At 41.8% G+C, this 21,842-nt stretch overlaps 1 protein-coding gene across 1 annotated transcript in view; it reads right to left on the reverse strand.

Moving 5' to 3' along the window:
• The window catches only part of AUG3 (HAUS augmin-like complex subunit), a 146,990-nt gene that overhangs the window by 70,870 nt on the left and 54,278 nt on the right, over positions 1-21,842 (reverse strand). The window contains exons 2-7 of the mRNA XM_087676823.1: positions 18,543-18,579; positions 18,006-18,109; positions 17,658-17,853; positions 17,442-17,508; positions 16,998-17,101; positions 16,830-16,914 (exon numbers count right to left, since the gene is read on the reverse strand). Coding sequence (XP_087532949.1) covers positions 16,830-16,914; positions 16,998-17,101; positions 17,442-17,508; positions 17,658-17,853; positions 18,006-18,109; positions 18,543-18,579 — 593 coding nt within the window. The remainder of the gene's footprint in view (positions 1-16,829; positions 16,915-16,997; positions 17,102-17,441; positions 17,509-17,657; positions 17,854-18,005; positions 18,110-18,542; positions 18,580-21,842) is intronic.

Genomic DNA, 21,842 nt, shown 5'->3' on the forward strand with positions numbered 1-21,842 from the left:
CACCTCCAAATTGGGAGGAGACTAGCTCCTTGAGGGCAAAAGCACTAACGGTTCCAAAGCTTCTCTCTTGGCAAGGCAAAAAGGAACAAAAGCTGATGTTAAATAATAAATAGGATGGCGCGCTTGGGACTCCACTATTGCTAACGCTACTTTCATGTCCCCTAAGCCTGCGGCAATTTGTGGAATACCACCTCCACCTATTTATGGGCCATGCAGCCTCTCCCCTCTTTGGACCAAGGGGCCCCTTGATAGGATTGGTTGATAATGTCAAAGTGAAGCAAAGCAAAAGCGAATGACCATGACAAAGAGTGAAGAGAGAGAGAGAAAGAGATAGATCTCCTCCTTTAAATCACCATTCAAGAAGGTCGACTTCACATCCAACTGAAAAACAAGCCATCTCCTATGACCAACCAAGGCAAGATCAGCACGAATAGTCGCCATGCGAGCAGTGGGGGCAAAAGTATCATGGAAATCAACACTTGAGCGCTGTGGAAAACCTTTAGCAACAAGGCGAGCCTTGTGCTTGTCCAAAGAGCCATCACTATGATACTTGATCTTGAAAACCCATTTGACACCAATCACCTTCTTATGAGAGGGATGAGGCACAAGAAACCAAGGGCCATTCCGCTCAATAGCCTCCAACTCGGCTTCCATCACTTTCCGCCAATGATAATTGTAAAGCCTCCTTCACTAATGTAGGCTCTCTATCTTGCATAAGACAGGACATCAAACAGTAGTTAGAGCAAGCAAGCTCCGTAGAATGTGCCTAGTGTCTCCATCACCTCCGTGGTCCATCGTGCGGTTCCTACTCCTCAAAGACCCCCTCAATCCTTGAATCTTAGAGCGTGTCGTGGGCCCAACGAGGAGGCGGCCGAATCTCGCCTCGAAGCTCTCCATCTGTTGAATTGTCTGGAACGTCTATCAACATAAAATAGAAGATAATATAACAAGGGGAAAAAACCTCATAAGGAGAGTAAAAAGCGTCCAATATCCTACCACGGATCACGAAAACTCCTCTATGAGCATATGCATAAGTCAAACCTAACAGGGATAAGGCCCCTCAAGACCTTGTTCGCCTACTTAGTGCCCACATCTCAAGCATGCAAGCACTACAACACTCACAAGCACACATACTCATATATACCCATATAATCAAGCACAATAACACTCGGTGCTAGGTAGATGAATGCACTTATATACTTGTACATAATCATACATTCACACAAAAAAGTACAAATAAGTGCATAGTCGCAATCACACACTCTAACACCCATATATATAGTCACATGTAATAGGCCTCATCAAACTCACACATATGCATGTATATAATAAGTTATGTCTGACATATACTAGGTAATACCCAGTGTTAGATTTTGGCCTAGACTAATTTATTGGCTACTAATGTCAATGACATTAGAGACTAGGCATTAATTAGTTAATAAATGCTGGTCTAAGAGCTAATAACTGCTCAAGGATACTTGGAAGAAAAATTGACCTAGCCAATTTAATTATTGGCTAGTGAAATTAATTTTTTGAGTACTATAATAATTATTAAATTAATTTTTAATTTAATAACCTAAATAATGCTAGAAAATGGTATTAGAATATTACCACTTGGAAAAACTTGCCCATGCAAGTGGAAAAAACGCTTTTGGGACTAGTGGAAATCTATTCCGGTCATTGTGACAGAGAAAGAGGCTATTAAAGAGCAAGGAGACGTTACTGATGAGATTTGTAACCACCAAAAACCAATCCTATAACAAACAATAGCAGTTTGGAGAGCCGTTCGGGTGCAAATGATAATAGCAAAAGGTCCTTGTGGTACAAGTGACAACATACAAGAGAAGACAACCACCTTTCCGGTGATCCTAAGCTAGAGGTAATAATTTCCATGGTTGTTTAACCAGAGTAACAACAATTTTTCAACATTTCTCGCAATGAAACTCTAAAGTTTCTCTCTCTATAGCATTCTCTCTTATTCCCTAACCATCTCTCAAGTTATCTCAACATTTTCCAGCAATTTGAGTCATCAGAGGCAAAGATATTGAAAAATCTCTACGATAAGTCCTTATTTACAACACAAATTAGGGTTTGACAGTCACCTTGGGATGCGTGCTCAATATTGAGGGCCTAGGACTTGAATTTCAGTAGCTGAAATTGAGGGATTTCAAGGAGATTCAGGAGGCAAGCCAGTCAATATCAGATTTGGGGCTGAATTTCTCTTTCAAGGAGCACAATAAAGGCCAATCCCTGAGCAAACCAAGGGGCAAATTGGTTTGGAGCCTTACCGGTTAATTTTGAAAGCAAGTGGCACTTGGATTAGCAAAGGAGATCAGAGAGGATCTCCATTATACTCCATCCATTTGCAATAAAAGTTAAAGAAATACCGCAAGGGGTGCTTGTTTTGGGGCCAACACATGCTATCCATTGTCTAAGATTAAAGTAGTGAAGTATGCATTTCAATTTATGTGAACTTTATACTTGCAATAATTGTTGATCAATAACGTTATTACCACCCTATCCAAGAAGGAAGGTTGTCTTCACTGGGGCTACCGGATTAGCTCTAAGACAAATGATAGCTAATCATGCAATACGACAAGACAAAGGCAACAAGTTTCCTTCTCTGCCTCAATGAGAGGCAATGATAGAACACAAGGGCTCATTAGTCATACTAGGGTTTTAACCCATTTATGAAATTGTTCATGCCATGAAAATTGCCATTAGAGCTATCATTTAAAAGCTACTCTCTTCAATTGATTTTCTCTCTCATCCTTTGACATTTCCTTAACAATTCTCAGTATATTCCAACCTTTGGTGAGAACAACTAAAGAAATTGTTGCCAAAGCCCTAATTGATGGTAACAATTAGGGTTTCTCAACTACCTCAAGATCTACGCCCACTAATTGAAGATCTCTATTCAAAGTAGTAGCTGTGAATTGAGAATTTACAACTCATTCGAGGGATCAGCCCATTCCCATCGGTTTGGCCTACATGCAAAGAGTGCAAGGATTGAATAGTGACCAAATAAATAGCCAAAAGGAGAGGTAAATTGTTCCTTCTTGTTGTTGGTCATTTGTTCCAGCCCTTTGTATTGAAGACTGAAGGAGATCAGTCCTAAATCTTAGTGTACTTCATCTTTGAGAGATATAAGATAAAGAAATACTACAAGGGGTACTAGTTGTTGGGGTCAATCAGGTGCAAACGACCAAGATTGAATGGTAAAGCTTAAATTTTAGATTTGTGATGTCTATTGCTTGCTGTAAATTGTCGCAAGTCAGGAGACCTACTATACTATCTAAGAAGGAAGGCTGGTTTCATGGTTTCGTTGCCAAGATACATCTTCTTCTTCAACTAGGTGGGCCCAAGGCATATGATTGCAAACCAAACCATTTGCAAGTTGTTGAATTTGTGATCAATTGAGTGCAAATCAGCAAGTATATCATCATACTCTAGTGAAATAGATTCAAGTCATAATGATGTTTCAGAGTCTAAAGGATCACAAAGGATCGAGGGTAATGCAAGCCCTGATCTTGGAATGGGCACACACCATGGTCAGCATGTTGAGAATGCGGATTTTGACCAAGAAGCATGTCCTTCAAGGCCTCAAAATGTCAATGACCAGCAAGAAAAAGAAGAGGATGATGATCAACTTGAGGCATAGTTGAGGACATCAGCTGATCTCTTTGCACAATTGGCAGAGAATCCTCGATTTGTACAATTCTTGAATGCTCCTATGAAGGACAGCAAAGACAAGTAGAAGGAGTCATCTTCTAGAGCTTCTGAACAGCACAAGGTTCCAAAAGAAAAGCCACCACAACCTCAAGATGCACTTAATGTTGGTAATGACCAAAACGAAATGATGCCAGTGGGGCAAGTACTACAAATGCAAGTCCAACTTGGTAGTGCCAACCCAATGAGTTTTGAATAGCAAGGCATGCATGCCAATGGGGCAAGTACTGCAAATGCAAGGCCAACTTGGTAGTGCCAATCCAACAAAATTTGAGCATGCTAATGTGGGGCACCCAGGATGCTTTGGCGGTGGATCTATTTTTCATGCGATGGCTGCTCTAGGAACGTCTATGGGAATGTATGGCACAAATCCGTATGGTATGCCACAAGTAATGCACGGAATGCAAGACCCAACGTATCCAGGTATGGCAATAGGAATGCAAAATCCAATGTACACACTTTGTATAATGCTGATCATGAGGGAAATGTAGCCAATGTACCATTGTTGGCAACAATGTGATAGTTCAAAGGATTTGTGATGTCCAAAGGAACAAAGGCCTAGAACCTAGTGGAGGTTTTGAGGCAAGTGAAGTTAGAGGAAAAGTTTCTATGTGCTACTTGGTGAAATTTCAGAATTTTATGGTTCGTTCCTCATCTATAAACAGATAGGGTGCTCAGCCACTTGCCATCTTGTTCATTTCAGCCATCAATCTACTCCACTAGGTGACTATCCAGCCCTCAGCTGACTGCTGCCACACCCTCTCCAGCCCCAAGTGCCTTGTCTACACTTTGTGCCCTGCTCATTAGAGGCTCCATACAGCTACATTCTCAGCCTGTGTGCTGACATCAGCTGCTGCACCACATCTGACACCTGTTCAGCCTGCATTTTCAGCTCATGCTGCCAGGCAAGGCTTCTGCACCTTTCCTTCAACCTGGTCAGACTCCAAGACAGTGTTCAGCATCATATCTGCCCTTTCTAGCTGCCGCTCTGGCAAGGCAGAGTGCCAGTGCTGCTGCGCTTTGCTGCAGGTCTGCTCCTACTGCTGCTGCCCTACTCCTAGATGTCTCCATCAGCCCAACACTCTCATACAGGCTGCGTTTTGCTGCCTACCTACTCCAACTGGTGGTTACATTCCTCACAATCCGCCTTCAGCGGACGTCACTCTCTGACTGCTCCCTCTCCCACGAGAGTCATTGGTTGTTGGACAACTCTACCTTTGAGCAAATTGTACACTCGTTCATTTGTCTATTTCAGAGTTATTTTTCTTCCCTGCTTGTGTTTTTGCATTTTTGTCTCTCATACATTCTATGTCTTCTCCTACAAACCCTAGCATATCTTCCCAAATTCCTCCTCCAACTTGCTTTCATTAGAGATGCTAACTCCTTCAAATTGTTCTAAGGATAACTCTAGGATTGATTTGTTCAGGTGCCAACTACGCAATCAACTGCCATGCATTACCTCTCGGATGACAAATGAAGTTTATAGTTAAATTAGCTTGATTGTTCTGATTACATAATCCAAAAACCATTTTGATGTTTGCTAGCTCTTAAAAAGTAGAATGAAGCTAACATTCCAACAAATAGCAACTATCACGGACTTTAATCTTGTTACTCACTTATGCCACGCTTAATTGCAAACTTGTGTGTAAGGATCCCTACTTAAGGATAATTCAATGACCACTCACAAACCAATCCTATGGGGTAAGCATCTACAATATGGATGTTCTTATCCACAAGAGACGTTACTACCAACTAATCCTTTACTTGTTAAGAAGGATGTCCTAGGTTTTGCAAACAAGCCCCTTTATTTCCTGGCCACTTTATACTTCTCATGGAGTTGTGCACCATTTTCATCTTGCTAGCAACACCACATGTATTATCATCTTATGCACAACTCAAGCTTATATTGACCTGTAGTAATAGCTCTTAGAAGAGCAAAGCACGTGAGGGAATCATGGAAGACACAAGATCCATGAAAGAGACAATGCACAAGATGTAACTAGGAATAGGAATCCACTATGACAAGAGTACAATGGTTGAGCGCCAACTCACACGCTCCACAAGCTCCCTCTCTCCACACCAAGAATATGCACGTACAAGTGTGATGGATCATGGACTATGGCCAGACTCCCTCCTTTTATACACCAAAATAAAGGAGTTGTCCTACTACAAAATAGGTTGGTCAATTACCAAATAAAGCATGAAGAGAGTGCCCATAAATTAGGCAATGGGCACCCATGAACCTATGACATGACCACTTCGAACACCCTCTCTCAAAGTACAGGTGAACAAGCAAAGAACAAGAACACCAAGGATGCACCATGGATACTCCAACAACATGCACTCCGCTAGATGCACCTCAATAAGAAAGCACCTTGAAGAAGAAGTCCAAATGCCATAATCCCTCTCCGAAAGCAAATTAGTTGAGCTAGCCACCTTGCACCTCCTGTAGTCACACAAGCTACATGGACAGCTCACCTTGACACCAAGATTCCTCCACTAGAGCATATGCATGCCCTTGAAGTCCCCTCATGCAAGACCACATGAACACATCATGTCACTCATCCCCGCATGAACTTGGCCTTGAACACGCTAGTCCAAGGTTTGGATCACCAAAAGATGTGAATTTGATGGCATACATCAAATCCACCAACAATGAAAGAGCATCAACATGCTCTCTCTCCACCCTCACACTTGCCCCTTCTATCTAAGAATATGTGAGGGCATGCAACATCACTAGACCCAAGAAGAACCATCCACTCGAGCCATTGATAAGCCCTAAGTAGTAAAGTACACACAGATGAGATAGACATGTACACAGTCTCGTGCTTTGTCAAGTATGACCATGATATCCACCACACGAAGCAGTAGCATGCCTTTTGTATATTCCTTCTCTTCATATCTTCATATGTGACACTACATCACAACCTTCCTTTTCTTCACCCTCATATATATAATCACTACATCATGATGGAAGCAATTCAACATGCTCTTTGAAAGGTACTAGTGAGCACGGTGAGCTAAAAATTCATAATATATTGATTAGCTCTTTAAAACAGCCCCAAAACATGTAAATTACAAAAGTTTCATTAAACGGGGAGCGGTTCTAGAGCATTTCCATGTCCCACATACAAAACCCTAATTTGGGAGGATCCTTCTACATCTATAAATAGACAAGCTGCCCACCATTCAACCTATCCTTGTCTTGCATATTTTGGCCATTAGCTTTCTCCCACTAGCTATCCAACCCCCAACGACTAATGCTATGTGGTCTACGTTGTTGCCTTGCCTCCCACTATCGCCTAGTTTGTGTTTTCATCAACTTTTTTCATCAGCCTCTACATCGACTCTAGTGGTTATTACACTTGGGATCCATCTAGGTGGATGACACACATTGACACCTCCCTTAGTCCTTGAGCATTACGTACATTCTCTCATTCATTTACAACATTGATTCATTCACTTCAAAGTTCTCTTTCTTCTTTGTTTGTGTTTGTGTTTTTGCATTTTGCATTTAGGATTTGTGTTTGTTGCATTACCGCCTAAGTTATTGTGTTTTAGTCATGTTCGCACATTCTATGTTTTCTCAATGCAAACCCTAGCATATCTTCACATGGTATTAGAGCCACTACTCTTTACAAAGTATCTAGCAGAATTGTGGAGGCTTGGTTTTGTGTGAGATACACGAACAACACGTAACCATTTCACAATGTCTCAACCTCCTCCTCCTTAGGATCCTACTACGTCTTATTAGGCTTCACCATCACTAGAGGGCGAGGCCTTCAGAAGGCATTATGGACTCGACAAGAAAGACAACGCTTCACCTTCACCTTCACTTTCTTCTCCTTTCTTGGACTTCACGAAACAGATGAGGAGTTTATGCAACAAGTATGGTCCAACTTACCTCTCTCCTACCAACTTTTCTTCTATATCCAAACCGGTTGGTGAGGCTAGCCACTCTCTAATCAAGGAGGACATACAGCATTTGGGACAACTAGTGAACCATCTTCTTCATCTCAACCAAGCCCAATATCAAGTTCATACAACCCTTTTAAGTCATATGAATCAAAACCCTCCCCTGTTTCTCCTTTTGGTGTACAGGATCCGAATAACTTTCACTATGTCAATTTTAATCAAGGAGGCTCTATTCGCAAATATACATCTACACATATACTTGGAACTGTTTATTCTAAGCATGGAGTTGACACTTCTCTTTCACACTTCCCTCCTATCCCACCCACATCTCCCAAATCTCTTTCTTTTGCATTCAATAATTATGAATTGCACTCCACTTCTACATCGAGCACACTCAAAGTTGTGTCTTTCATCTCTACTCCTAGTTCTTTCTCTTTCTCTAGACCCCATGTTACCTACCCTCAAGCGAATGCCACTTTGCACCTTCGTACATCGTTAGGGAGAATGCCACCCTTTAACACTGTGTCTTCCATACCCACAAGAGAGCACTTCTTTTCCCTCTAGGACAGCAATGATGGACATCCCCCTCACTACCCCCAATCACTCACCTCCCCATTCATCGACCTTCCACATAGAGATATTCCTATCCTCTCTTTATGGTGTGTCATCACACACTCCACGGGTCACTCCCACGTAAGAAATTCCATCTTTTACTCCACGTCTTCCTCTCTCTCCTCCATGGGCTACTCATGTGGTCACCATGCCCATGCCCAATCCGTTCAATCCCACATTTGGATCCACTATGCATACTTTCCACATGCACGGTGGCCACTCTAGGATTAATTCCCGAGTGTACTTTACTCGCCTATCCTATCCACTTTTCCCATCCTATAGCACTACCACTACTGTTGCTATGGCCAAGAATACCTTCACAAATAAGACTCATTTTAACCAATAGAATTCCACCACTTTGTCAAACTTCATGCAACAAGTACTTGAATCTCAAGAATTTTGGGACCTAGTAGTTGGTCCTGATGAGTCTATGCCAAACCTAACTTACCCTGAGCACATCCGTCACTAGAGAGCCCATAATGCCACAGTCAATGTTGAGTCAATGCAAGGGTTACTTCCTAAGTTTCACTCTCAATTACAGCATTTTCCCCTCACATCTAAGCATTGAAGTCATCTCATTGACCGCTATGTGGCCAAAGATCGCACTCAATATATCAATCTCAACTTTGAGCTTTGGGAGTTTTCCATTTAGAAAGGGGATAATCTGAAAGTCAAGTTGGCCGAATATAGACACTTACTCACATAGATCGCCACTACTGACTCACAAAAGTCAAATAGTGATCATCTTACGTTTTTTTCTTAAATAAGCTTCTTGAAAAACATTTCCACTTTATTCAACACATTATCTCATTGCCCCAACTGCCTACCTTCTATGAGTTCGAGCAACAGTTCTTGCATTACACAAGGCTACACGATCAAGTCCACAAGAAGTCTTCCACATATTCTTATTCAAAGAGGGGTCTAGTTAACTCTCCTCCCCACGGGAAACCGGCAGTAGCAAGAACTCACAAGATGTGAAGGCAACTCCAAACAAGGGTGTGTAATATTTCTGTGATAATATTTCTAACCCGCGTGATACTCATGCAAGGGAATTCCAACATCAAAAATACTGACGATGCGATTTTCAAATTATACACAACGTATCCTGATCTCCATTTGCATAAACGAGACAAAAGGGAAAAAAAAAACCCGTTTAGTTACTTGGGAACTTCCTCTTAGTAGGAGGCCAAAAAGATAATATTGGAATTATGGTAAAAAAAATTTACAATTATCCCCTCTTTCCCCCAACCGAAAGTTGTGCTGGAGGAGAGGGGTATAGCAAGGATGATTAAGCTCCTTGCTGGAGCTCACAGATGAAACATAGCCATGCACTATGGCCACATGGGGGCGAGAAGGTCCCCTCCCCTCACCTATAAAAGCCCTGTACCATGGGAGTAAGGAGAGAGGGCGTAAGGCTGCCAGTCGAGTGGAAGGGAGAAGGCTTGAAGGGAAGGAAGGAGGGAGCTAAGAGCGTAACGCTGACTGAGAAGGAGAGGAGGAGAATCGACGCCGTGAGAGGGAGAGAGGTGAACCGCTGCCTAAAGCTCTAAGTACGCCAGCTGCCGCCAACAAGCGTCTCCTTTCCTCCACGTGGAGTGGCCACGCCCACAGAAGCTTCTAAAGGCCTTTGGGAAGCCCCCCTTCTTGTGGGCATCCATAAGGGCCTTTCAAGTGGGTTTAATAACCCCCCCCCCCCCCCCCCCCGAGATCCAAAGCCCCCCTTCCCGTGGGCCTTTCCTATTGCCCTCTCAAGTGGGTTTAAAAGCCTATTTACCCCGAGAAATAAGCCCCTTTCCCCCCCTTTTTTTTTTGTCATTCCATTAGCCCGGGTTTTAAACCCCCTTTCAGTGGGCCCTTTTCCCTTTACCCCTACAAAGCGGTTTTTTACAAACCAAGGACTTAAGCATCCTTTCACCTTGCATCCTCGGAAATTGAGAACTTTCCCTTAGCATTTCCACAAAGTCATTTCCGTTGATTTTCCCCCCATACAAGTCTTTTAAGGTCTCCCATTGCATTCCTACACAAGCCTTTTAAAACCATTATATCCTTTTTCGTGAAGCCCTAATATATCGGGAATTTCCAATTTTCCTTTCCCTTACATTCCCCAAAGTCATTTTTGACGATTGTAAAGTCCAAATCGTGAAATCACTACTTCGAGGAGGAAGCCTATAAAGCCTTCTAAAGCTCAATTCTGAAAGACAGTGGAATCGATCAAGGAAGCCCAATCACAAAGGGAGTTTCTCGTGCAAAGGAGACGGCCAAGATCATAAATCTACGTCCAAAGCGAAAAGGCCGAATTCGTGATGGCCCCTAAGAAGGCACAAGGCGCAACCGCAGGAGGATCATCTCCTAGCATCCATACGGACATTTCACCACAAGTCCAGGTTTTCTTCCTAATTTTGATTTACATTGTAATAATTCAATTGTGCATGATTCATTTACGGAAATTAGGATGCAATTTTTCGATTGAAATACTTTGGCTAAATTAAAGTAAATAACTTCGATCAAAGAATCGGTCATTTGTATTAAACGAATAAAAAAGAAGAGCATAAGATCTCTATGCATTCCTAGCAAGTGGTTTTTATGCATTACAAAGTAACAAACTTAGATTAACTAATGACCATCTTTATAAAGTCGAAATTATTGTTGTACACTTCGATTATGCATGGAAAGAATAAATCACATGTCGCATTATTAGGCATATTTTCTTCGAAATGATTCTTTAAAGAAAGTTGCTAACAACCGTAGGAAATTGCTAGGCAAGGAAATGACTCCAAGGATGCATGAAGAAGATTAAACTGTAGGCAATTGGCATAAATCTCGTTTCAACAGTGTAATTGTTAGAAAAGGCTGCATGGTTCAAACATAAAACCCTAAAGCTTAGTAGCATGAATCTTGATTGCATGTTATAGAAGGATCAATAGAAATTATGCCATAACTTAACTTACGCTTTGATCTTAACAAAAAAAGTTAGGGTTTGTAAATCAAACCATACGTAAGCAATGATTCATGTGATTATGAGAATGATATCGTAAATATCTTCAAGAATAGACAAGTAAATTGGTTTAACCTAAACACCTAAACCCCGAGGGACTCCTTAGAAATAGTTAAATCGATGCAACATATCCCAAAAGACGAACTAGGGTTTAGCACGTTGAGGACATGACCTAGTCGCACTTATTGCCAGCAGAAATCCTTACACCCTAAAGACTTGCCCACATTCACTGAATGTAGGGACAATAGGACATACTTATGAGAAACGATCTAGGGTTTTTCCCTAAGATTCACTCGCTAAAAGGATGAAACTCGATTTGAATTTGAAACCCTAGGACCGACAATATCGGCCTAGTGCAATCAAGAACGGATTGTTATGAAGACACCCTAACCCTGTTTCCTATCTAATCCTGATTTCCTGATTAGAAGATGCCATTCAATGGGTAAAATAGTCCCATGGTTTTTTATGCGACACTTGTGCAACAAGTTGCAGTGTCGCATGATCTTGTGATTTGATCACAAGGGAATGGCCAATTCCTCTGAATGAGATTGGCAGATTCTTGAGCAAGTTATCTTGCAAGAGGATGAGTAGTCATCCTGACATAGCACCTTTCTTGGGAAAAATGACCAAGATAAGGGAATTAGATAATTGCTTGGAAGCAAAAGACCAATCAGTCAATTGGAATAATATATTTACTGCTAATAGAACTTAAGATATTGGTTAAGTTAGGTTAATGGGTACGGCCCTAACCCAAGGATATAAGGGTTAATAAACAAATCCTTGGGAATCTTGCCAAGTCGCAATTGATCTCGGATTGAATACTGAATGCATTCGGAAAAAAAGATTCACTTCTTAGCAGTTGGCCAAATAACGACCACTGGAAATGATTGTGCTTATAACAGTTGTATAGAGCAATGTTTGCTTTGTTTGCTCAAGGAATTAAATGATGAAAAGATATCTAATGCTTCAAGTTGAAGGCCTGAAGAGAGAGGCAGCCTCAGTTACCCCCGACTGCTTGCCTGACCCTAACCAAGGGGGTTGTTAACCGCGCCGGAAAGGTGGACCGAACCCACCGCGAGAGGTCTCTCCATTGAGCGCTACTTAGAGCAGGAGGAAGCTTGGGTGCCAAGGGGGGCTCTGGCCGTAAATCCCTCGCCTTCCGGGCCTTGCACAAGAGGCCAACGTCTCGGGATTGGATCTCGAGGCCCGTATACTAGTTTACGGGCGGAATCTTGGATTAGTAATCCCTCTGGATTGCTGGATAGCCTTCGAGCGGATTATGGATAAGCCTACGAGCTGGATTTTATAAATGCATTTCAAAGATAAATATGATAACCTGTTGAAAAGGAAATTGTTTGACATTGCTTTTCTATGTCAAGTGCTATGATTACGTGAAAGAACCAGTTCCCAAAGGGCTAATTAAGGAAGCTCATTGATGCATGTCCAACTAAATGTGGTAGGTAATTAAATAACTAAAACAACGTGAGAAAAGTGCGGTGGATGTGGCCATGGGTCCGTCCTACGGATGGGTGGTCCCGGTTGGCCAGGAACTTTTCTCAATCATGATGGACAGCGAGAAGATCGTTTCAAAGAACACGAACAGCAAGGGCGTTGACCTAGAGTCTAAGTTACAAAAATCCCGTTTTACGCTGTTTTAGGGGAACAGAATGGGACTATGCCTTATGGCAGAGAGGTCGAGCCTTGCATCCCTCTCGTTTCCCATTCTCCTTGAACCAAGTGCAGCGTAAATCCGCTTCGGCCCTAGCGTTTCTGCGTAAAGTAGTTCGCTTCGGATTCGACGCTAGTTGCCGTTTAGGAAATGACCATTAGGGAAAAAAACCTGATTCAAGTCGGTCCTAAGTGGAAACGGCCAGAATACTTCCGCTACGTGGCAGACACGGAAAGTCCTAGATTGCAAAACCCGTGGCATTCAATGGGAATGCCGGCAGAGCTTTCTACACATCCTTTCCGATGGACTGCTAGGACGTGTCCTGAAGATTACAGGTGAATACGTTACAGGATGACACACCTTCCTCAGACAAAAAGAAGAAATAAAACCCATCTGGCAACAACTTCCTAAAAAGAATAGGTTTTGCATACATTGCCAGAGATCGGGCCATGTGGACGAGGAGTGTCATACCAAGGCCCAAGGTCTCCCACCTCAAAAACCATAGCAAGCTGCTATAACTACCTCCACTTCTACTGAACACTCCAATCTCCTACGCCTCTCGCTACTGCCTCATCTACTCTTGCCACAATTGCCATTGGACATGTGGCACATGAACAACCTCAACAACCCATATTTTTCACTATCCTTGAAGGATTAGTTGATTGATCTATTGATTCCTTACCCATTGCACTATTTCCATCCATTCCGAGGTCTCCTCCTGTATCCCCACCCTAGTCACGCTTCCCCTTCTTGTCATGTGCTTCATGGGCAGAGACTTGCCGATGGAAGAACACAATGGTGGCCACATCCTTAGTCTTTCCTTCTTTAGTCTTCCGCTGCATTCACTCATACATACACTCATTGCATTGTTTTTTCATTTAGCTCTCATTTCCTGTCATATTTTGCTTTGCAACATCTCACTATTGACCTATGTTTTGCAGATTTTGATCTCTTTTTGCAAGGTTTTGTATTTTAGTATAGAGCTAACATACAAGTTTGAATCAATCCTTCCTAGGCAGGTAAAACTAGTCTTCATTGCATGGAGGGGTAGTAATAACCTGACTAAACTTAACTACAGTGAACAATAATTAATGAAATGATCAAACACAAATATTTATCAATCAATCTTGGATATCGGACATCCTATTGGCCCCAAAAAGTGGCATCCCCTTCGATATTCTTTATCTTTAGTTGCAATTGAATTCAAATACAATGGGATTCCTTCAATCTCCTTCACCATCCAAAAGCCTCATGCTGTCAGTAATGACGAGCAAGTCTTCAAATCAGTTTACCCCTTGATTTGCTCAAGGAATTGGCCTTCACTAACTCCTTGGGAAATGAAATTTGCCCCAAATTCGAATGTTGGTTAGTCCCTCACTTGAATCTTGCTGAGAATTAATTCTCAATCCCGAAAATTCAAGTATTGAGGCTCAATCTCCTAACACACTTCCCGAGAGTGCTATCAAACCCTAATTTCTACTATAAATTAGAGTTTACAACATAAGAAAATACAATTTCTCAACCTCCAAGGAGTAGAATGTTGAGATCAAACTTGCATTGCAAGAAAATGGAAGAAATTAACTGCTGCCTTGTCTAGACAACTATGAAAGGTGTCTCCATTAATGGAATACGCGAATATGATGTTTGTTTGGCCAAAACAACCCTCAAACTACTGTCATCTACTGATGTAGTCTCTTCAAGGCATGTCACCACTCCTGGAGGGTCTCTTGTTGGCTAAAAAGGGCCTGTCAACTATTGTAGAAGCTATAGCAACCTTCTCTCTGTCTCTTTCAGCTTGCACAAGGTTGGAATGACCCTCTCTCTCTCTCTCTCTCTCTCTCTCTCTCTCTCTCTCAAAGCCTCAACTGTCGGATGCATCAAAAGCAAAACTACACTGGAATTTCTCACTCCTGAAAATTCAAGTCTTGAGGCTTCAATCTCTTGGCACGCTTCCCAAGGTTGCTGCCAAACCCTAATTTCTATTGTAAATTAGGATTTGCAATAGAGAAATGCAATTTCTCAACCTCCAAGGATTAGAACAATGAGATCTTCAAAGCAAGGCTTGGAAATGGTTGGAGAATGAGAGAGAATGCTGAATAGAGAGAAATTTCAGACTTCTATCATGAGAAAATGGAAGAAATCAGTTGCTGCTCTATCTAGACAGCCATGAAAGTTGTCTCCATTGATGGAATACACTGAATATGATGTTTGTCTAGCTGAAACAAATGAACATGGAGAGGGGTGTGTGTGTGTGTGTGTGTGTGTGTGTGTAACAGAGAGAGAGAGAGAGAAAGAGACAATAGAACACTGAAGACTGCAGAGTACAAATGCTGAATGCCAAAGGCAGATATATACAACGGGCTGTTGGAGTTATCACCAACCGGAGTTCTCTCTCACCTGCAAGAAACTAAAGTGAATGTGACCTCCAGGCAGGCCAGCCATAAATAGGCTATGAAAAATGAATAAAATACATCAGGTCAGCCAGTCAAACCGACTGCATGCTGAAAATGGCTGACTGCATGAAACTAATAAAATAATAATAATGATAATGCAATCAGCTGCCTGCCACGTGGCACAACTTGTCCGCCCAGTCCAACCTGTGTGACCTGCCTAGAATCATGCCCAAACTGCTGGCAACTGCATTAACTGCAGCTGGACCTGCTCCAAACTATAATGTGACTACATAAACTGCCCTGGTCACGCATGCGCCCGTCCTTGGGAATCAGGATGACAATATCTCTAACAAAGATTGCTTAGTGATTATGCACCTTATAATTGCTTTTGGGAGGTTTGGTGACTTGATAGCATACATAGGCCTTCGTGCCGGTGCTGAATGCCCTACAAGAGGCACTTTAGGGTTGGGCAAACTATATACCTAGAAAATCCTAATGTCCCTATAACAGCTTGTTTACCTAAAGGCTTCATCCCCACGCAGTCATTAATGCTTCATTGTTTCAAGCTTGATATCATTCTTGGCAACACTTAAGGAGCACTAGAAGATATGTCTCATGGAGCGTCACAAGCAATAGTAGCCGCAAAGGCCACTTTGCTACAATTATCTAGCAAGGGGGAACCGTCCTCTTTGTCCTCACCCCCAAACAATGGATCACACTTCAAAAGGAAAGATTGTGCTATGATTATGCACCTCATAGTTGCTATTTTGGAAGGTTGGGCAGCTCCAGAGCATGGGCAAGCCTTTGCAGTGGTGTCAAGTAGCCTACAAAGGTGCTTTAAGGTTCAGCCAACTCTATCTAGAAAACCATAATTCCGTACCCCACTCATTAATGCTTCATTGGTTGAGGCTTGAGAACATTCTTGGCAATACTTCAGGAGCACTGGAAGGGGTGTGTCAAGGAGCCTCACAAGCAGCGGTTGCTGATGATGCTATTGCTGCTACTCTTCTCTAATGGGCAGAGACCAGCCTCTTTATACTCACACAAGAGGTTCTTGTGAAAGGGAGGGAGGGGCTTCAAAAATCTCTAATTCTGATAGGCCCTGTCTTAGCTCTATTGTATTGCCTTGCAATGGTGTTTATATATAAGCATATGTTACTTGGGAGGCAGCACACAGCTAACATGAGCTGTTATAATGGTATCATTTTATGCATAAGCTCAAGCTGATTTACAGGCATCGAAGTCTTCCTTAACAGAATTAAACTTCAAACAGACCAATTAGTTAAAACTGCTAGTCTGAAGATCAACAAATCAAATGAAAGAAGCCAAAATTACTTTCACTTTGTAGGCCAGAAAACTCTACTGAAGTTTGTTTTTCACAAAAGGGGCAAACAAGCACCTTGTTCTTGCTAAAAACAGTGGTATGCCTTTCACTTTCTTTCTAAAGAAACGTGATTTTTCTTCTATCCCTTAAGAAATGTGTTTGCACAACATAAGGTAAGAATTAGCAACTCACCTCGTACAAACCGATTCGTTACATCATCAAGGCTTACCCAAGAGCACTTTGATTTCCCTTCTTCTGCAACCAAGCGAGAGGGGCCCTGGAAGAAGAGAAGATTAAGAATCACCAAACCCATGTGCAATAAGATAGAGCATTGTGTTTGTAAATGTTCTACCTTCTTACCACATCAAACTGCTTGACAAACCACTGATTAAGTTCCTTTGTACAAGATAAGTCTTGTACTATGTATGGACGCAAATCCATGAATGAAATATAGATTCCCTCCTCTGAAAGATAAAAAACGAGTGCAAGAGATGATAATGAAATTCAAGCAAGCAAAGCCACCCCTGGAGACAGTCAAAATGCGACTAGACAGTACAGCAAAGTATTGGAAAACCACTTAGCTAATTAATAGTCACAAGCATGCCTACAGAGGACCAACCTTCTTCCAGGAACACACAGGACAGAAGTTTCACATGCATAATTAATGCTTTAAAAGTCAGAGTTTACAGCAACACAATGCTCTCAAAATAATACATACAGCAAGAGAAAGTCACATCAGAGTAGTATCCCATGCAAAGAGTAGATGAAGCAGAATCGAGCCATTCGAAGTGTTCTCTGAATTACCTTCACCAGAATGATAATGAGCTAGTTCTCGAGCAGATGATGATATCTTCTCTAGCACAGAATTCACCTACAGGTAGAACAGTTATTGCAAGCCATGAAGTTACCGAGCTTGATAATGGAGCACTGGTAGAAAGCATTAAGCAACGCACCTAAGCATTTGAGAGTTAAAATACAACAAGAAGAAAATTATAAAGTGAAAGAAATCACAATCTCTACCTCGAGGTTCCTATTTGCAAGTTTTTCTTCAGCCAAAAGCAGTTGCCCGCTTGCAGCTGAGGCAGCAGCACTTCTTGCTCTCCTGCCTTGAATTAGAGAAGAAGCTTGTCCTGTCATTGCATCCAACTGTGACTGAAGGCGATGGATCTTTTTCTGTAGATCTGCTGCTTCAAGTTTGTAGGAAGTAGTAGAATCCCTATGATCAAATTTGCATTCAGTGAAGAGACAAAAAGATGTCAGCCATGTTATTGGGAAGGTTTGCACTCCGATCTTCCAAGGTAAAACCTAAAACATTATCATTTATTTGAAAAGAAGAATAGTGAAATGTTTCTAGATTAGTTTAGAAACCTGATTTCCTTCAATGATTCCTCTGCACCCAAGACTGCTTCTTGATTGCTTCTACGACTTGAAAATGCAGAAATACTATCATAGGCAAAATCAAGATCCTCTCCCTGCTCCAAAACATCAGGTATCATGTTGATTGCATGAAAGTGACCTAATAGCCGACTTTGTAAATAAAAAGAAGCAAAGATGGAGACGATATTTGAGCCAAGAGTACTTTATATCATGTACCACATAGCTGGAACATTGTCTCAGTATGGTGCCTTTATTTGTTCAGAACTTTTAAAAGAAAGGTCTGATCAATCTCACTCCAGACACAGTATGATTGTCATTTCTCCATTAAAATGGGATCAACAATTCCATACACCCTGACAAAGTTGCATTCTCCTCCCTTGCAGAGGAAGTTCAAAATCAGAGTGTCCACTTCAGACATAGCTTAGTACTGCCATTTCCATTTATAGCCTTGTGAACAATCAGCACAAAAGAATTACAGCTTATCTATCATATCAGAAAAGAAAAATAGCACGTGTTGTAGCAGTGTACCTCGAGTAGCCTTCCATCTACAAGTAGTTCCTTGTATCTGTTTCAATCATCCAGTAAAAAGACCAGGTTAGCCTACAGAACTGAACAGCATTACACAATTAAAATCCAATATTTTGGTAAATGCAAATCTACTAGTGGCCAAAATGACCAATGAGACCAAATTGATGAGTGCAACGGCATTAGAGTATATCACATCATAGATAAACAAAGAAAAATAAATGAAACAATAACAAGACAATGCCATTAACGTGTACAAGAGCTCCTGCTTCTCCTACTATCTTACATTACCTTTTTTCATAAACTGGCAAAACGGTACCTTGGAACACAGGAACAGCATTCCCTGACAGAATGGGGCAGGGAATGTGTTCCCAGATGCTGGAACGATTCCTGCCATATTCCCCGCAATGTTTCAAGCATGGGGCATTCCATTAGTATTTCTTGTATTCATGCCAATCATCTCCTGGTTGTGAACTTCATCAGAGTCAAACAGAGACAAAGGAGCTCTGATAGCCTTCAATGCATTTGCATTTCCATTTCCAGCTTTGTGGGTCAGTTTCTAGCTGTGTGCCCAGCTCTAGGGCTGAGTGCATTTCAGTTTTGCCAAGGGGAAGGCTGGGCAGAATTTATTGCAGCGTGCTCACCAAGCTTTATGTGCCCAACAGCAGGTCAGGCTGACTTTGCCCTTCCTTGACTGCTGGTCGGCCAGTTTTGGCTGCATCCACAGACTGCTATAGATAGCTGCTGCCCTCCTGGTCTGCCTTCATTCTCAAATTGTCACCAACACTCTCTCTTTCAGCCTGCTGTTCTTCCTCTGTCTGTCAGTTCTAAACCCTCACTAATGCATACCAGCTGCATATCAGGGCTGATCAGGCCAGCCTAGTATTGAGCAGTTCAATCCCATTCCTTCATTCTCTGCATTCTTTCTTGTCTCTCCTCTCTCTTCTCCCCCTGTGTTCATGATCCTCTTCTAGAGACAACACCAAACTGCTGATTTGCAACCAGTTTTTCTGTGTTTACAAATCCAACCATCAAGGCAACATCAAAATGCAGCTACGTCATTCATTTGGCCATAAGTGTCAGTTGGTGACACTAGAGAAGTGGTGTTTAATGGTACCTAACGCCCATCTAATGGTCAGAGATGGCGCAGAGACACTCAGGAATGGAAGTTGCCTAACCAATTAAATTATGGCTACTCAGATTAATTTTCAAGGCACCGAAATAATTATTAGATTGATTTTCAGTATTTTAAAGGCTGAAAATTAATATTTAATTATGGCTAATGCTGGAAAAACCATTTGGGAAGGCTGCCACTTGTCAAAAATGCCCATGCAAGACTTCACGACAAAACTCTGAATTTTCTCTCTCTACAGCTTTCTCTCTCTTCTCCCAACCACTTCACAACCTTGCTCTGAAGATCTCAGTATTTGGACCCTTGGAGGCTGAGAAATTGCAAATTTCTTTGCTATAAACCCTAATTTTACAACAAAAATTAGGATTTACCAGCAACCTCGGCAAGCGTGTCAAAAATTGGAAGCTCCAAGACTTGGATTTTTCAAGGCTAAAGGTGAATTTCAGCTAAATTCAAGTGGAGGACTAGCCAGCCATTGAATTTGGGGCATTTCCATCGTCTATGAAGTAGGTGAAGGCCAATTAAGTACCCAAATCAAGGGACAAATCAGATTGAAGACTTGCCGGTCACTTTCGACAGCAAGGGGAGTTAGGATTACGAAAGGGATCAGGAGAATCCCATTATAGATCAACTTTTCCTTCAATAAAGCTAAAGAAATACTGAAAGGGGTGCCAATTTTGGGGCCAATCGGGTGTGTATTGTCCAAGATCACTAGGTAAATTTGTATTTTCAAATTTGCATTTATTGTTTGCTATTGTAATTAAGTTGTAATCAGGGATTTACCACCCATCCACGGAAGGAAGGCTGGTTTCAGCATACACTTCCTTTCCTCCCCGAGAGAGAGTGTTTGGATTTGCTCCAGAAAAGTGGAGTACACCCTATATATGTTCGATTTATGGGCCTCAATCACCACCCCTTGTTGAGCAACCAAAGTCATCAAGTGCATTAACAAACAGTTGTATTGCATTAACTCTTCATTTCGGTTGCCATTTAAAGCCCAAAAAAGGCTTCATTTGTATACACGGGCATTTATGGTGCACGGTAGGACAAATGCCTAATTTTTTCCTATAAATAGAGTTGGGCATTGTCACCACAAATACACTCATTCATTCATTCATTCATTCATTCATTCTTCAATCAGTCTCCCCTTTCACCAATTGTTGATCACCTTAACCTCTCCAATACTTGAGGATATTACCCCACAAAGTGGCTGCTTTGTTGCCATCTGAAGCCGATCTACTACAGCCCACCTTAGTTGGAGCAACCACCCTGTTCTACTAATTGCCACCCAACTTGCCGCCTTCTTTGGAGATGTTGTTCAACCCATGTTTTCTGAAACCATCCTTCCTCCTCGAAGAGGACAGTAAATAACCTGATCAAGTACTAATTACAGCAAGCATAAAATTTACATTAACTAAAAATGCACACTTTACTACTTTAATCTTGGATATTGGACACCCAATTGGATCCAAAACTGGCGCCCCTTGCGGTATTTCTTTATCTCATATTGCAAATGGAAGGAGTACAACTTAGATCCTTTGATCTCCTCTGCTAATCTAAGTGCCTCTTGTTGTCAAAACTGACCACCAAGCCTCCAAACAAATTTCCCCCTTGGTTTGCTTGGGAATTGGTCTTCACCCTACTCCTTGAAAGACAAGTTCAGCCCCAAATCTAATATTAGTTGACTGGCCTCTTAAAGCTCCTTGAAATTCCTCAATTTCAGCTACTAGAATTCAAGTCCTAGACCAAGGTACCTATCAAAACCCTAATTTATGCTGGTAAATTAGGGTTTACAATAGAGATTGGCTGAAATCTCTTCCTATAATGGCTCAAGCTGTTAGAAAATGCTGAGATAACTTGAGAGATGGCTGGGGGATGAGAGAGAATGCTATAGATAGAGAAATTTCACAATTTCCTCACAAGAAATGCTGAAAAACTGCTGTTGCCCTGCTCAAACAACCATGGAACCTATCACCTGTAGCTTAGGACCACCAAAAAGGCTGTTGCCCCCTCCTAGATGCCATCATCTGCACCAAAAGGACCTTGAGCTACTATCACCAACTCCTGGAGGACTCCAAACTACCATCATATACTATAGGACTAATCCTTGGTGGCTGCAAATCACATCAGCAATCTCTCCTTGCTCTCTAACAGCCTTCTTCTCTTTCACA

The sequence above is a fragment of the Lygodium microphyllum genome, chromosome 4 (assembly GCF_053477565.2).
Source record: "Lygodium microphyllum isolate KBCC chromosome 4, Lygodium_microphyllum_v1.1.10, whole genome shotgun sequence".
NCBI lineage: Eukaryota > Viridiplantae > Streptophyta > Polypodiopsida > Schizaeales > Lygodiaceae > Lygodium > Lygodium microphyllum.